At 34.2% G+C, this 15295-nt stretch overlaps 1 protein-coding gene across 3 annotated transcripts in view; it reads right to left on the bottom strand.

Annotated features, from left to right (window-relative positions):
* PKN2 (protein kinase N2) overlaps positions 1–15295 on the bottom strand; it is a 127262-nt gene that overhangs the window by 57772 nt on the left and 54195 nt on the right. For all 3 annotated transcript variants that reach the window (XM_082383308.1, XM_082383306.1, XM_082383307.1), the window contains 4 exons: positions 14619–14773; positions 7299–7416; positions 6820–6965; positions 6516–6729 (listed from right to left, as the gene is read on the bottom strand). In XM_082383308.1, coding sequence (XP_082239434.1) covers positions 6516–6729; positions 6820–6965; positions 7299–7416; positions 14619–14708 — 568 coding nt within the window. In that variant the 5' untranslated portion in view covers positions 14709–14773. The remainder of the gene's footprint in view (positions 1–6515; positions 6730–6819; positions 6966–7298; positions 7417–14618; positions 14774–15295) is intronic.

The following is a 15295-nucleotide window of genomic DNA, read 5'->3' on the forward strand; positions in this document are numbered from 1 at the left end:
CCCATATATATGCTGTCTACAAGAGACCCACTTCAGACCTAGGGACTCATACAGACTAAAAGTGAAGGGATGGAAAAAGATATTCCATACAAATGGAAATCAAAAGCAAGCTGGAGTAGCAATACTCGTATCAGATAAAATAGACTTTAAGATAAAGACTGTTACAAGAGAAAAGGAGGGACACTACATAATGATCAAAGGATAAATCCAAGAAGAAGATATAACAATTATAAATGTTTATGCACCCAACATAGGAGCACCTCAATACATAAGGCAAATGCTAACAATCATGAAAGGAGAAATCGACAGTAACATAATAATAGTAGGGTACTTTAACACCCCACTTTCACCAATGGACAGATCATCCAAACAGAAAATAAATAAGGAAACACAAGCTTTAAATGACACAATAGACCAGATGGATCTAATTGATATTTATAGAACATTACACCCAAAAGTGGCAGAATACACTTTCTTCTCAAGTGAATATGGAACATTCTCCAGGACAGATCACATCTTGGGTCACAAATCAAGCCTCGGAAAATTTAAGAAAATTGAAATCATATCAAGCATCTTTTCTGACCACAGTGCTATGAGACTGGAAATCAATTACAGGAAAAAAAACTGTAAAAAACACAACTATATGGAGGCTAAACAGTGCACTACTAAATTACCAAGAGATCACTGAAGAAATCAAAGAATAAATTAAAAAATGCATAGAAACAAATGACAACAAAAACATGATGACCCAAAACTTATGGGACGCAGCAAAAGCAGTTCTAAGAGGGAAGTTAATAGCAATTCAATCTCACCTCAGTAAACAAGAAAAATCTCAAACAATCTAACCCTACACTTAAAACAACTAGAGAAAGAAGAACAAAGAAAACCCAAAGTCAGTAGAAGGAAAGAAATCATAAGGATCAGAGCAGAAATAAATGAACTAGAAATGAAGAAAACAATAGCAAAAATCAGTAAAACTAAAAGCTGGTTCTTTGAGAAGATAAACAAAATTGATAAACCCTTAGCCAGGCTCATCAAGAAAAAGAGAGAGGACACAAATCAATAAAATTAGAAATGAAAAAGGAGAAATCACAACTGATACCGCAGAAATACAAAGGATTATAAGAGACGACTACAAACAACTATATGCCAATAAAATGGACAACCACGAGAAATGGACAAATTCTTAGAAAGGTACAATTTTCCACGACTGAACCAGGAAGAATTAGAAAATATAAACAGACCTATCACAAGTAATGAAATTGAAACTGTAATTAAAAATCTTCCAGCAAACAAAAGTCCAGGACCAGACGGCTTCACAGGTGAATTCTATCAAACATTTAGAGAAGAGCTAACACTGATCCTTCTCAAACTCTTCCAAAAATTTGCAGAGGAAGGAACACTCCCAAATTCATTCTACAAAGCCACCATCACCCTGATACCAAAACCAGAAAAAGACATCACAAAAAAATAAAATTATAGACCAATATCACTGATGATCATAATACTAGCAAACAGAAATCCTTAACACTAAGACAACTTGACTATGCTGATTCTTTTTTTTTTTTTAAATAAAAATGTTATCAACTGGAATTCCCAGCACATACTCTTATCCAGTGGAAAGAAAATTCCAGACCTGCAGAAGCCTGGATGGGAGTAATCTGATGATAAGTACTCTTGATAAAAAGTTAAATACAGGTTTCTATACTTCCCAACTCTTTTATTTGCAAATGAAAGTAACAATGTTGACCACATATGTTTTTTTACTGCTCAATAAAAATGTGAATACTGCCACTTAAAAAAAAAAAAAACAGAATCCAACAGCACATTAAAAGGATCATACACCATGATCAAGTGGGATTTATCCCAGGGATGCAAGGATTCTTCAATATATGCAAATCAATCAATGTTATACACCACATTAACAAATTAAGGAACAAAAACCATATGATCATCTCAATAGATGCACAAAAAGCTTTTGACAAAATTCAACACCCTTTTATGATAAAAACTCTCCAGAAAATGGGCATTGGGGGAACGTACCTCAACAAAATAAAGGTCATATATGACAAACCCACAGCAAGCATCATACTCAATGGTGAAAACTGAAAGCATTTCCACTAGGATCAGGAACAAGACAAGGATGTCCACTCTCACCACTCTTATTCAGCATAGTTTTGGAAGTCCTAGCCACAGCAATCAGAGAAGAAAAAGAAATAAAAGGAACACAAATTGGAAAAGAAGAAGTAAAACTGTCACCATTTGCCGATGATACTATACATAGAAGATCCTAAAGACGCCACCAGAAAACTACTAGAACTAATCAATGAATTTGGTAAAGTTGCAGGATACAAAATTAATGCACAGAAATCTCTGGCATTCCTATATACAAACAATGAAAAATCAGAAAGAGAAATTAAGGAAACACTCCCATTTACCACTGCAACAAAAAGAATGAAATACCTAGGAATAAACCTGCCTAAGGAGGAGAAAGACGTGTACTCAGAAAATTATAAAACACTGATGAAAGAAATCAAAGATGACACAAACAGATGGAGAAATATATCATGTTCTTGGACTGGTAAAATCAATACTGTGAAAATGACTATACTGCCCTAAGCAATCTACAAATTCAATACAATCCCTATCAAACTACCAATGGCATTCTTCACAGAATTAGAACAAAAAATCTTACAATTCGTATGGAAACACAAAAGACCCTGAATAGCCAAAGCAATCTTGAGAAAGAAAAACAGAGCTGGAGGGCTCAGGCTCCCTGACTTCAAACTATACCACAAAGCTATAGTAACCAAGGCACTATGGTACTGGCACAAAAACAGAAATATAGATCAATGGTAGAATAGAATAGAATGCCCAGAGATAAACCCACATACATATGGGCACCTAATTTATGACACAGGAGACAAGAACATACAATGGAGAAAAGACATCCTCTTCAGTAAGTGGTGCTGGGAAAACTGGACAGCTACATGTAAAAGAATGAAATTAGAACACTCCCTAACACCATACGCAAAAATAAACTCAAAATGGATTAAAGACTTAAATGTAAGACGAGACACTATAAAACTTTTAGAGGAAAACATGGGAAAAAACACTCTTTGACATAAACCACAGCAAGATCTTTTTTGACCCACTTCCTTGAGAAACAGAAATAAAAACAAATGGGACTTAAAAGCTTTTGCAAAGCAAAGGAAACCATAAATAAGACAAAAAGACAACCTTCAGAATGGGAGAAAATATTTGCAAATGAAACAACAGACAAAGGATTAATCTCCAAAATATACAAACAGCTAATGGAGCTCAATATAAAAACAACAAACAATCCAATTAAAAAATGGGCAGAAGAGCTAAATAGACATTTCACCAAGGAAGACATACAGATGGCCAAGAGGCACATGAAAAGATGCTCAACATCACTAACTATTAGAGAAATGCAAATCAAAACTACAGTGAGGTGTCACCAACCACCAGTCAGAATGGCCATTATCAAAAAAGCTAGAAGCAATAAATGCTGGAAACAGTGTGGTGAAAAGAGAACCCTTCTGCACTGTTGGTAGGAATGATACAGCCACTATGGAGAACAGTACAGAGGTTCCTTAAGAAACTAAAAATAGAAGTACCATATGACGCAGCAATTCCACTACTGGGCATATACCCTGAGAAAACCATAATTCAAAAAGAGACATGCACCACAATGTTCACTGCAACACTATTTACTATAGCCAGGACATGGAACCAACCTAAATGTCCATCAACAGATGAATGGATAAAGAAGATGTGGCACATATATACAATGGAATATTACTCAGCCATAAAAAGAAACAAAATTGATTTATATGTAGTGAGGTGGATGGACCTAGAGTCTGTCATACAGAGTGAAATAAGTCAGAAAGAGAAAAACAAATAACGTATGCTAACGCATATCTATGGAATCTAAAAAAAAAAAAATATGGTACTGATGAATCTAGTTGCAGGGCAAGAATAAAGGGGTAGACATAGAGAATGGACTTGATGACATAGGGTGGGAGGGCAAAGCTGGGATGAAGTGAGAGTAGCATCAACATATATACACTACCGGATGTAAAATAGTTGGCTGGTGGGAAGCAGCAGCATAGCACAGGGAGATCGACTCAGTGCTTTGCGATGACCTAGACGGGTGGAATAGGGAGGATGGGAGGGAGGCTCAAGAGGGAGGGGATATGGGGACATGTGTATGCATATGGCTGATTCACTTTGTTGTGCAACAGCAACTAACACAGTATTGTGAAGCAATTATACTCCAATAAAGATTAAAAAAAAAATATACACACACACACACACACACACACACACACACACACACACACACATACAGAAAAGGAAACAAGGAGAGAATAAAAAAGGTAAACTAGAAAAATTCAATCAAACACAAAAGAAAGCAAAAGAATTCAGGAAAAAAAGATTAAGACTTACAGAAAACAATTAGCAAAATGGCTGATGTAAGTTTTTTTGTTCTATAATAATGAATTTGGCTGGTTTATTTCCCTGGTTCTTAAGAGGGAGCTTTTAAACCCTTGCAATTTCCCTAGTAATAGCAGCATCTTTCTTATTCACGGTGGACTCCTTAGACCACATGTGAGTTTATGCTAACAAAGTGACTCTCGGTAGGCCCATACACAGTTCCAGAATGGGGGCTGGCTATACCATAAAGACCAACTACATAGAGGGCTAGTGCTTTGAGCCACATATCAACCTGACCTCTGGTCTTTCAGAAAAAGGTGGGGGGCTGGAGATTGACTTCAATCAAAGTGGCCAATGATTCAATCACTCCTATGTAATAAGGCCACAAAAAAAATACTGAATACTCACAGCTAAAGTAAGACTCCTGGCTGGGGACACAAACTGATGTTCTGAGAGGGTGCTGCATGCTGAAAGCAAGGAAACTTTAGGTACCCTGCCAGATCTCTCCCTAAGTGTCTCTTCTTTGGTCCTAATTTGTAGCCTTTATAAGAAAACGGTAACTGTAAATATAGAGCTTTCCTGAGTTCTGTGAGTTGCTCTATGGAATTACTGAGCATGAGGTGGTAGTAGGAACCCCTGAATTTGCAGCCAGTTGGTCAGAAGTGTGAGTGTTTGGGGAAACTCTAAGCTTGCAGCTTGTGTCTGAAATGAGGACAGTCTTGTGGGGGACTGTGCCATTAACCTATGAAATTTGACCTAACTCTGGGGAGTCAGCGTCAGAATTGCATTACACTTTATCAGTAATTATCTTAAACATATATGGATTAAACTGCTCAAATTCAAGGCAGAGAATGGCAGAATGGATTAAAATACATAAATAACCCCAAACCATGATCAAATTATATGCTGTCTAAAAGAGACTCATTTTAGATCCAAAGACACAATCAACTGAATGAGAATGAATAGAAAAAGATATTCGTGTAAACAGTAACCAAAAGAGAACTGGAATGGGTACACTAACGTCAGACAAAATACTTTAAATCCAAAATTGTTACAGGAGAAAAAGGATATTATATTTTGATAAAATAGTCAATCCATTTAGAAGATATGAAAATTATAAACATATATGCACTTAACAGAGCCTGAAAATATATGAAGCAAAAATTTACATAACTGAAAGGAGAAATAGGAACGTCTACAAAAATAGTTGGAGACTTCGCTACCTCACTGTCATTAATGGACCTAGTAGGATGGCAATAATAAAAAAAAAAAAGGGAAAATAACAAGTGTTGTTGAGGATGTGGAGAAATTGGAACCCCTGTCAATGTAAAATGATGCAGCCCCCATGGACAACAGTTTGATGGTCCCTCAAAAATATAAACATAAAATTACCATATGACCTAGTAATTATACATCTAGGTATATTCCCTAAATAACTGAAAACAGGTGTTCAAACAAAAACCTGCACACAAATATTCATAGAAACACTATTCACAGTAGTCAAAAGGTGGAAACAACCCAAATGTCCATCAAACAGATAAATAAAACCAGATATATACCTGTACAACAGAATATTACTTAGCCATAAAAAGGAATGAAATATTGATACATGTTACAAGAAGAATGAACCTTGAATAGTACAGAAAGTGAAAGAAGTCAGACACAGAAAGCCACAAATTATATAACTCCATTTATAGGAAACATCTATAATAGACAAATCTATAGAAACAGAAACCCAATAGTGATTGCTAGGGGTTGAGGGGAAAGGGGGAATCGGGAATGACTACTTAATGGGTACTGAGTTTTCTTCTGGGGTGATGAAAATACCCTGGAACTAGAAACTGGTTATAGTTATACAACAGCATGTATATACTAAATGCCTATGAGTTGTGTATTTTAAAATGGTTAAAATAATAAATTTTGTTATGTGTATCTTACCACAATATTTAAAAATTCTGTGAACACATTTTAATTCATTTATTAAACTAGAACCAGATGTAGATTAAAAATGCACGAAAAATAAAAAAAAAATCAGGATGATATATGCTACATACCTGTTAGTGCTGCTGGTTTGGATAGGGTACTATATTGGTTTTGTGTAGATATCATACTTTGACGTGGACTTAGTGTTGGTGATGCAACAAGTGAAAGCTCCTCAATAATAATACTGCTTTTGGGATGATTTTTGGGAAGTTCATTTAATCTTTGCTCTAATGAATACTTCAAAAGGTCCAACTTCTGACTTGATTCATTAAATCTTGCTTGAGCCTTAAACAGGGAAAAGACAATGGTGTCATTTAAATAGTTATATTCTTTGACTAATATATTTATTAAGTTAAAATTTTTATTTAAAATTACTTCTGAAAGTGCTTTTCTGTCTGTTACTTTTCCTGAGCCAAGTAATTTCATTACATTCTTTGCACCTTCTGCTACTGCAAACTCTATCCTAAAATGATGCCTTAATTCTTCCATCCGAAGTTCAAGAGGACTTATGACAGGTTTGGCTAGAGGGGGACAAAAAAAAAAAAAGTTAATTGAACCATTTATTTGACTTTCTAATACGTAGGGATTAAAACTCAAGAAAAAGAAATAAATTCTTACAACATTAAAAGTTAGTTCTTAAAAGTCAATAAACACTGAAGTAAATACTTAATAGACACAATATTAAAATACAGTCTTTCATTTTAGCCATCAAAACTCAAAGATAAAAACTCAAGATAAAAAAACAGAATGCCTCGTCCTCCTTAATTTTGAACCACCACTTCTTTCCTTAAAATTTATTTAGCACTATATATGCCCATAATAATAAGAATGATAATTTATCTCTGTTCCATCACCATTATCAAAAGCCAATTCATTGGTCTGGACTGCCTGAAGAATCTGCATTCGTATCACTTCTATTTTTGTCTTGCTGTCTTGGAGCAGCTGTTGAGCTGTGCCATGGAGTTTCCGATCCTATTAAGAATAAGTTTGAAAAGGTAAGCAGATACAGAGACAAATAAACCATTTTTATAATTTCTAAGTAAGATCAAATGACATCAGCAAGTGAAAAACAAGGGTCAAAAGAATACTGTGAGCTCTATAATATATATACTTGGGGTAGATACATTTATTTTGAAAAGCATCAAACTGATAGGGTGAAAAATAAGAAAAACAACTCCATCAGTTAAAAGTTAGGGAGTAAGTTATAGTGAATAAACTTCTATCATGTCTAAAGACTTCAAGAAAGGCCCTGATAAGTGAAATAATGTTACTGTCCTACCTCCCAGTTTAGTTCCAGTAATATTGAATCACAAAAAACTTACCATTTAACGACCCACCCAAAGATGTCCATGTGGCAATCCCCAGAACCTTGTGAATGTTACCTTACATGTGAAAGGGAAATTAAGATAGCAGATGGAACTGAGATTGTTAATCACCCAATCTCAAAATATAGAGGTTATCCTGGATTATCCAGATGGACCCAATGTAATCATAAGGGTCCTTAAATGTAGAAGAGGAAGGCAGAAGAGGAGGTCACATGAGAAGAACCGGAGCCACTGTTTGTTTCTGGCTTCAAAGACAGAGGAAGAGGGCCACGAGCCAAGGAATATGGGCAGCCTCTAGAAGATGGAAAGGGTAAGGAAACGAATTTTCTCCTACGTCCTCCCAAATGTGAAATCCATTTCGGACTTCTCAATTATAAAACTGTAATGTAATAAATTTGTGTTGTTTTAAGCCACTAAATTTGTGATAATTTGATACAGCAGCCACAGAAAATTAACATAGGATTTTTTTCAAAAGTTTCATGAGAAAAGTAACAGAGTTAATGCCATCTCCTACTTAGTTATATTAGTTGTCAAAGTCTAGCAGGCTTCAATCCACAAAAAAGAAATGATAAAACTAAGCATCAAGTTAGGAAGCACTTATTCACAAGAAAGACCAATTTTTGCATATTATTTAAGCATCTCTACTTTTATCACTGAGGCAGTCAGTATTAATCTGGAAATAAAATAGAATACAATCAACCTATATTCTCCAGAAGACTCAAAACTACTAGCTAAGAGACAAGCATCAGATGTGCAGCATCATATCAATAAATCAAACACACACAGTATATCATGACACTGAATTAAGGGGAGGATGGAGATACTTGTGATGGGAGAGACAATATATACGAGGGAAAAAAAGTGAACTGAAATATATCACGTTTAACACCAATACAACACATTAAAAAAGTGAGCTGATATATATCACATTAAACACCAACATAACAAGTTAAACACGTTATATACAGTGGAGGAAAAAGCAATTAGCAAATTTATGAATTTTTCTTTCATTTCTCTCCTGTTCCCATGGTCACTCATTTAGGGAAGAGTTTCTAGTCAGATTTTGTTCTTTATTAAATAAAATATTTGGATTTCACATTGAGTTGGGCTTAAATAGTTTACTAAGTCCCTTAAATATTCATTTACAACATGAAGCACACACACACACTATACTTTTTTAAAATTATGCTTTACCATTAAGAACACTAGCTTGAATCTGGTGTTTGTCTATGACTCATTAGATATGCTTTTATGAATATACCTATTAACCTTCCAAATTTAAAATAAAAATACTTTTTAATTCCTCTTGTTATCCAGTATTAGGAACATCAAACTGAAGATTTGAAATAACTTTTCTATTTCTCTGAGACCAGATTAGAGTAAGAGAAAACGTTAGTATTTCAAAACTCCTAATTTAATGGGACAAACAGGTTTCTTGAAGAAACTATGTAAGCAGGGATACCATTCTCTACAATACAGAGCTTCTGTAAGCATTAGATAAAACTAAAATTATATTGTCTAGCATATGATTGGCATTAAAATGTTCTCTTTTAGAGGAATAAAAATAATGATTAATTATAGGATCTCAATGAAGTTCTAATGTAAAAGTATAAATATTTATATATGCTTTTCAATTAAGCTACTCCTTTTATTATTTTATCACTATGCGAAAAGACAGTAGTTCTGTCATTTACTTCTTTAGAAATGCCTTTCTTAACTATTTCAATTCAACGTGCAAGGAAAAGCATTTGTATTTCATTTTAAAAAGTAAATGATTTTTCCCACACAGATTTCTGGAAGATGTGCATAGATGCCAAAGTATGATAAAGGTTTTTAAAACTGACATTGGATATTACCTATCACAGGCAATTTACAGTTACTACATGTCAGTCTTATGCTTTCCAGCATTCAATGAATTTTTATTGTCAGTTTTATGCTTTCAGGCATTCAATGGATTTTTGTGTTGAGCACCTAGTATGTTGAAGACAAGAGTAAAGCTAGATCCAAAGCATATGAACTGGTTTATATATTAGAGAAATACTGGCTTTTATGCTAAAACTATGAGAAGATTTTTACATATATAGGTTGAACCATATGAACATGCCAATATCTGATTCTGAACTAAAAAAACAGCAATTTCATATGGTTCAAACTAACAGACTAGATAAAGTTGTTAACTATTAGTAATTAGCATACTACATTCTACAAATAATTATATTTCAAATGTACAATATTTTACAATTATAAATAAAAATAAAGTACATTTTATATTTTCAAATTATATTTTTTTATTTTATAAAAAATAACTTTTTGTTTTAAAAGTCATAGTGTGATATTGTAAATAATAAAGTACACTATACACACGGCTTTCAGAAATAAATAAACCAATCATTATCTTTATTTTTCTATCACATATTTATGGCTTACTTTGCATGAATTAAATGTTGCCACATCCAGTAAAAATACAAAGATTAATCAGTTAGAATGTTACCCTATAAAACTTATAGTTTGAAGAGATACAGATATTATTATAGGTAACAGAATGTTAAAAGTAGTCACAGAAAAATTCACAGGAAGATGGGATCAGTTTTAGTGGAAAGAATCCAGAAAAATTTTGTGAGCTTTTAATATAGGTAAGACTGGAATATGTCAATTTTGGAAGATCTGAGAAAGGGAGGCCTAGATAGATGGTCCAGTACTTTCAAATGAGGAAACAGAAAAGACTTGGAAGCATTTAAAAAAAGAAAAAAAAATTGATAGAGGCTAGAAAGAACCCCAGATATTAATAAATAGCTTAGTTTGTCATATGAATATATGAACAGGAAACATTTCTTCAGCATGTCTTATCAAGTCCTCAGAGATTATTCTGAAAACCAGTGGTACTACTTAGCCATGAAATGTACATTCTAATGTTGAAAATAGATGATAAAGAAATTGATTGTATAAATTTTTATTTCAGGCAGTGGTAATGCAGTGAAAGGGATAAGGAAAGACATGGGTTGCTATTTTACATAGGATAGTAATGAAGAGCTTGCTGAAGTGGCAGCATCTGAGTAGAGATTGTAATGAAGTGAGAGAGAAAGCCATGAAAGTACTTGGGAGAAGAGCTATCTAGGCAGAGACAGTAAATGCAAAGACCCTGAGGTAAAAGTGTCCTTGTTATGTCCAAAAGATAGCAAAGAAGTCAACATGGCTAGAGGGTAATGAGAGAAAATGAAAGAGTTTTGGAAGATAAAATTGAAAGGTAGCCAGGGGTAAATCATGTATGAACTTGCAGAATCACAGTAAGGACTCTGGATTTTGTTCTAAAATAGCTAGAAAGCCACTGGAGGGTTTTGAACAAGTGTGTGAAAATATCTGACTTACCTTTTGAAAGGACAACTCTGGCTATAAAATGTACAGGGGTAATAATTTTATCATACAGAATCCAATAACCAGAGTTCTGAAGAGGACTATCTACTGCCAAGCTGAGTTAATCATACCTATCACTAAATTTACTCCCCATTATGAATTACCTATCGTTGTGAAGGATACCACCATTCATCAGTCTGTTCACATAACCAATCCAAGAATCATCTTCAATTCTTCCTTCTTCCTCATATCCAGACATCACATACTTATTCTACCAAAATTGCTTGACTCTCTCTTCTTTGCTTTCATTGCTGTTACAAGAGGCATTAAGCATGTTTAACCTGGACTACCACAAAAGCCTCCTTAAACTTGCTGCCTGTAAACTTGACCCTCTCTAATTAATTCTTCAAGTCTGAGGAAGATGGATGTGAACTTTCTAAACTGTAAATCTGATCGTGTATTTTCTTTGCTAAAAGTATTTCAGCAACTCCCTACACCTTATAAGATAGAATCTCAACTGCTTACTTTTGTACAAAGTACTTTATAATCTGGTTTGTCTTTCATTATGCTACACCTCTCACTCTACTTCATTTGCTTAAAGCTCTTCTGGTGGGGAACAGAAAAAGTTCTGTTTGACTCATCTGAAGGACTTTTCCCAAATGAAATGTGTCTTTCTGGAGATTCAGATGTTACCCCAGTACGGCATAGCCTTTCATTGAAAATAACTGCTAGAGTTGATGACTGTTACCATTAGAAGTGCATCCTACCTACCCTCAGGTATGTCGGATAAGAAATTGCCATACGAAAGCACTTCCTTAGAGCAAGCCACTCTATCCCACAGTTCCTTAGCCTGTATATACTGGGCTTACCCACATCACTATCTCTAGAAAGTAATTCCTTCTTAAACTCTAAATCATCCTTCAAATCTTATACTAAGACTTTAATTATTTCTTCTGATAGTTAACTGATTCTTCTCCACTGTGCTTCTAAGTAACTTGAACATACCATTATTATATAACTGTAGTTATTTATAAGTGAGATCTGCTTTTTAGTGTGTCTCTTGAAAGGAGGATATTATCTGTTGAGTACCTACTATGTATAAGACACTACTTTTATTATATTCATACTCCAGAGCCCAGCATAATAGTTATCAAACTGTTAACTCCTTAATGACTAAGTTAATATTCTACATAACTTCAATGTACAACTTTCCCTATTCTCATAAAGATATACTTTGACCCTATGAGAGGTTTAAAGATGAGAAATGAAACAGTTACGACCAAATCTCGACAAGAATAACTGGCAGACCTACCTCAGAGACTATAGCAGCTGTTAATATGCTCTGGACCTCCACTTGACCCCTTCTCAAATTAATGGACCTCCTAATTAAAAATAAAAGGCTACTGGAACTTATCTATTTGTTTTAGCAGGCTTACTAGTAGCCCTGTTTATTTTGGACTTGTGGTTATTGTAAGTTATCTATTTCCCTTTTAATACATCCATAAACCTGTTAATATGGGAAGGGGGGGTGTTGGTTACAGACCACTTTGAGAATACAGTGAAACCTATGACCCTCTTATTCATCCATTTATCAATATACACACTCACTTTTCCTATAACTTCAAAGGACTCATGAACCTCTCAATCTAATCCATCAACCATAGGTTAAAAAACCTTACTCCAGAGGTGTTTTAATTTTAAAACACTCAGCATAATATGGTGCATTCACAGTTCCAAGAACACAGTATTTACCTTAAAAAAAGAAAAAAAGCCCAAAATAACATTTGATAAAAATGAAAAAAAAAAACCCAAACTAAAGGTCAATACTAAAAACAATAGAAAAACCAACTCTACCATCCCATAATAAATGTTCAAAGTTAGTGAAGTCCCATAATAAATGTTCAAAGTTAGTGAAGTAGTATACTATCAAGTATCGGATCATGTAAGTAATACATCAAGTAGGAATAAATACATTTCTCTAAAAATAATTTAGAAATTATTTTGAAATATGGCATATAATCGAACTAATTTTCATAAATAAGTTAAAAAAAATCTTATTTATAACATATACACATTTCTCTCTTTTCAGCGTCTTCACAAATTTCATTTGAATGGGTACGTAGGTTACTTGGCTCCAAGCAAAGATTCCTACTGTCCCCTCCACTCCCCCCAATTTCAAATTCTTCCTAAACTTAAAAAACAAAAAGAAATACCTAAACCTTTTATTCTGAAATTACTTAAGATCTATTAAAATATGGAAGAAACTGATTTGCAGAGGCAAAAATCTTTAAAATAAATGAGTTGAAAGTAGAACGGTGGATTTTATAATAAATCAACCTTTCTAAGACTTTTTGCAAATTATAAAACTATAGAACCTTAGATTGGAAAGAACCTTCATGTTAATCCGGTTCAGTTGTTCCTATCATTTTCTCTTCTACATTATATCTCAGAAAAAGGACACATTCCTATTAGTAACAACTGTTCCCCATAACACTGGTTTTCAATTAGGAGTTACAAGCCCATACCAGATTCCCTGAGAACCCAAAGATCTAGTCCAAACAATCATTAATGATAGAACGTCTTCTCTTTTCATTTGTCCTTTCTTAAGGATCTGTATGTAGTGATGGAAAACTCATTACAGGCAAAACGTTTTTAAATAAATTTTTTGTTTTAGAATAATTTTAGATTTACAGAAAAGTTGCAGTTTTCTGTGGAGAGTTCCTGTGTACCCTTTACTCAGACAATTTTACTTAAAATTTTTTTATTGATTGATTTTGGTAGAAATAATTTTAAAAATAATATTTTAGAAATCTTTTGTTTCCAATTTGTTGTATTGTCAATACACAGATTTGGAGGCTAAAATGATCTCAGAAATCCTAATACAGTGTTTAAACAGCAAAATCATGAAAAGCACAAAAACGCAAAAAATGTGGTACTAAATAGACGATGAAAAGGATACTTGTTTACAGTATAAGAGCTTAAACAAGAAGAGTATCATCTTGTTCAACATCAGCTGTGAACGTTCACATCAGATAACTCAAATTTTTACCCCTCTGTGCATTGCCCACAAATGACTGTGAAAGTGCCACAAGTACTGATGTTGGGTTTCAAATAAAATGTTTTTTTTAAATTAATTAATTAATTTATTTATTTTTGGCTGTGTTGGGTCTTCGTTTCTGTGCGAGGGCTTTCTCTAGTTGGGGCAAGCGGGGGCCACTCTTCATCGCAGTGCGCACGCCTCTCACTATCGTGGCCTCTCTTGTTGCGGAGCACAGGCTCCAGACGCGCAGGCTCAGTAGTTGTGGCTCACGGGCCTAGTTGCTCCGCAGCATGTGGGATCTTCCCAGACCAGGGCTCGAACCCATGTCCCCCTCAACCACTGCGCCACCAGGGAAGCCCCTCAAATAAATTTTATCAGGTAGGTTAATTCACACATGTGGAATTTGTGAATAACAAGGATTGACTGTATACACACTTACATTTATTTACTGTACTTACCTTTGAAGAGCCATTTGAATACATGTGTATCATGTTCTCTGCACCTTGTTTTACTTTAAGTTCTATATCCAGTTGTTTTTGTAAGGCCATCAGTCTATTATTGCTGGTGGAACAACGAGGGTCACTACTGGGAGTATCTGGAGTCCTTGGGCAATCTGTAAGTTAAATAGTATATTAAAAATTATTTACTAGGACCAATTGTTGCTTAAAATTGGAAGTTAATATTTACAAAGAATAAAGAATTACAAGGTTTGAGACGAGCTTGAAGTCACTTAAATGGAATCTCCTTATGCTTACAGAAAATACAAGAATTCCAAGTCAAGAAAATATTCAAGTAGAGTTGTAGGACTATCTGCCAGGGATACTGTAGAAGTGACTACACTGAGTCTGAAGCTGAGTCAGATCATTGTCCAAAGTTTTTCTAACACAATTACTTTAAAATTAAATCAAATCAATTTGACTAGCATATTTAAGAATTAAACTAAATTCCCTACTTATTACCTGATTGGTTAGAGAACAAAGCATACTCAAAATTATACAAATTCTACTAAAATAATTACCTATACGTAGGACTAAGGGTACTTCAAATATAATGCTAGCATTAATTAAAATAATCTAAGTGTATGCATAAAAGCCTTCATGTTTTGCTTTCTACTATGATGGTAGGGGGTGTAGGA

Source organism: Balaenoptera borealis (assembly GCF_965194805.1).
Source record: "Balaenoptera borealis genome assembly, chromosome: 1".
Classification (NCBI taxonomy): Eukaryota; Metazoa; Chordata; class Mammalia; order Artiodactyla; family Balaenopteridae; genus Balaenoptera; species Balaenoptera borealis.